Source organism: Drosophila hydei, unplaced genomic scaffold (genome assembly GCF_003285905.1).
Source record: "Drosophila hydei strain 15085-1641.00,03,60 unplaced genomic scaffold, DhydRS2 tig00000383-arrow-arrow-pilon, whole genome shotgun sequence".
Taxonomy (NCBI): domain Eukaryota; kingdom Metazoa; phylum Arthropoda; class Insecta; order Diptera; family Drosophilidae; genus Drosophila; species Drosophila hydei.
Genome location: NW_022045721.1, coordinates 363,555 through 366,137, shown reverse-complemented (window position 1 = coordinate 366,137; position 2,583 = coordinate 363,555). Strand labels below are relative to the sequence as shown.

The 2,583-nt window shown below is 39.8% G+C and overlaps 1 protein-coding gene across 1 annotated transcript; it reads left to right on the top strand.

The window, feature by feature from the left end:
• Positions 1-1,341: 1,341 nt before the first annotated feature.
• LOC111595983 lies at positions 1,342-2,320 on the top strand. The gene has a single exon (XM_023309969.1). The coding sequence runs from the start codon at positions 1,490-1,492 to the stop codon at positions 2,240-2,242; it is 753 nt and encodes a 250-aa protein (XP_023165737.1). The 5' UTR covers positions 1,342-1,489; the 3' UTR covers positions 2,243-2,320.
• Positions 2,321-2,583: the final 263 nt, after the last annotated feature.

Genomic DNA, 2,583 nt, shown 5'->3' with positions numbered 1-2,583 from the left:
AGTCGATTGAGCCCTGTCCGTCTGTCTGTCCGTCCGTCTGTCCGTATACATAAACGCGTCGATCTCAGCATCTATAAAAGTTAGAACATTTTTGTAAGTCCAAGTATAGCAATCGCATATCAAGTTTGTTTCATATATTCAATAACTATTCGCATTTAATTGTTATCGAATAAAAACATGATCCAAATGCAGTTAATAAATTATATCTCTTACATATTAAGAGCTAGAGCCTCCACATTTTGTATTTAGTTTTATGTACATTTTTTTTATTTTTGTTGGATTTTGTATACCTCCTCCAAATTTCCCCAAATTCTTACAATTAAGTTCAGTTGGAAATAGAGCCATAATGTGAATATGTAGATCATATGCTATCATTAAAATCCATTAAGTAAAACAGAAGTTATTAAACAAAACGTTTGGCCAATTTGCAAAAGCACATGTCAGCAGCGCCAAGCACGCACGCATTCTTTTTTTTCGAAGAATCGAAATTGTGATTGAATATGCTTGAATTATCAGCTGCTAATTACTTCCAAATTTGCAACTCTTCTTGCAAGAGGTGCAGTGGCTGCGTTGATAAAGGCGGCGTTCGTGAGCGGTTACTTCCTGGGTTTGAGCCTTGTGACGGTGGGACATTTTTATTGATTTATTTTTTAATTATAAGGTGGAGGTGTTGGTAGAGTTGGTGCGCGTTGCGTACAAATTGTGGGTTGGAATCTTGGTGTCGTAATATAAATTTTTATGTTTTGTTTTTAATACTCGATACAAACACGGAAAATATTAAAATACGCAGATAGGACTGGGATCAGGGTATCTCCTAGTCGGGCACCCCGACTAGAGCTTTCTTACTTGTTAGTTTAGTCTAGACTCATTTCACTTTCTTATCAGCCACTGCATTGGTCGCTACAGCTAAGGGATGACATTTTTATTACTTATCGTAAGATAACGTTATCTTATGGTTTATGACATACGTGTATGTATGTGACATATTCATGCTTGAACATTAAACGTTCTGTAAGTTTGGTATATACCTATTTGGACTTTAAGGAAATACATATTTAATAAGAGTTGTACAGAGTTGTGGAGGTACAATTCGAATTAGTTTTGCGTATTGACTGAATGCTTTTCAGTTCTGGCTTGTATGGTTAAATAGGTGTTGCTGAGTAAGAGGTAAATAGATTCATGGGCCATTCGGACAGGGCCGTTATGGTTGTCAGCGGATGAAAAGACACACCCTTAATATGAAACTGAGCACGGTTGTAGAAGTATAAATTAGATCATTGCTAATTGACTATAATTTCAATGCAGTTTCAAATTGTAGAATTCCAAAAAGTTAAGAAATATTCTCAATTAAGTCATGTTAAATACTTCAAAACAAATACAATTTATTAGTTCTATACAATACTAAGTGAAATTCGTTAAAAAAATCAAAATCTTTTAAAAGTTGCGAATTCTTAATTGGCAGTTGTTTCTTTGAAGACAGAAGTAGCTTATGGCGAGGGTAGCTTATACCTGGCGTCAGCCACCATATCCGGGCGATCAAAGCGATGTCCAATGGGTAGATCCGAGCATGATCATTTTGTGTCAAAATGGAAACACCGATGTAGCAATTGGTCCGCTTTTGCAAACGCTATATGAGCCTATTGGCAGGGGGTTGATTGGGGCTGTATTTGTACACGAGACGATGCGAGAGCAGCTGATCGAGAAGGTGCGCAATAGGATGACTGTGATGCATCGTCAGGTCAAGGCCCACACTCTCTATGCCAAGGCGCTGCGTCGTGCTGAGTGCCTGGGGGCCGAGCTGATTACCATACTGAAGCCAGATGACATTGGGTTTAAATACAGCATGGTCGAGGGCTCACCGATTATCGTATGCGATTTCAACCAAAGCTACTTTAGCGCCAATCATCCCAGCACTGTGGTAACCCTGCACACATTCCGCCACACCCAGGAACTGGGCGAATTGGCTGCCAAGGAAAATCTGCCGTTTGCCAGCGCTGCAATCTGGTGCCCCAAAATGGCAACTGCCTACGAGATGGCTCTCATACTTCCCGTGCCAACTGTGTACATCAACTGCGCAGGTGTTAGCCTGTTGCCCATTGCCGAGAAGCATAAGAATCTGGAGCCCTTTTCACTGCTTGTTGGCGATCATCACTACGAGATGTTGATTCAACAAAAATTAGGCAAGATCATAGTCTTTCCGGCCCCAATTCAATTGTTCACTAAGTCCGCAACTAAGGCGTAGCGGTTCAATCAATCAATTATCTTAGTGATTTGTTCTCTATGATATATGTATCCTTCATTTCCTTAATTATATGATTAACTCCCATTTTTCTTGTGTGTCTCTCCACTAGCTTTGTATGAACTCTTACGCAAGAAGGCTGTTTCCTGCAAATGAACAGCAATTTGCACAATTTTTAAAGCAAAGTAAGATAAGGTTTTTAGCCTAGCGTCTCCCTTGGTGCTTTTCAAGCTCCCTTGTAAACGTGATAAATCATGTTGAGCCTAACTATACTACCTATCGCTGCATTGCGGCCAACTCTACCTTAACTAACGGTTTCGAACTGCCAAGCTGTCATTCATGGT

Excerpts from the sequence above, each read along its gene's own strand:
- LOC111595983 (XM_023309969.1), top strand. The coding sequence starts at position 1,490 with ATGGCGAGGGTAGCTTATACCTGGCGTCAGCCACCATATCCGGGCGAT.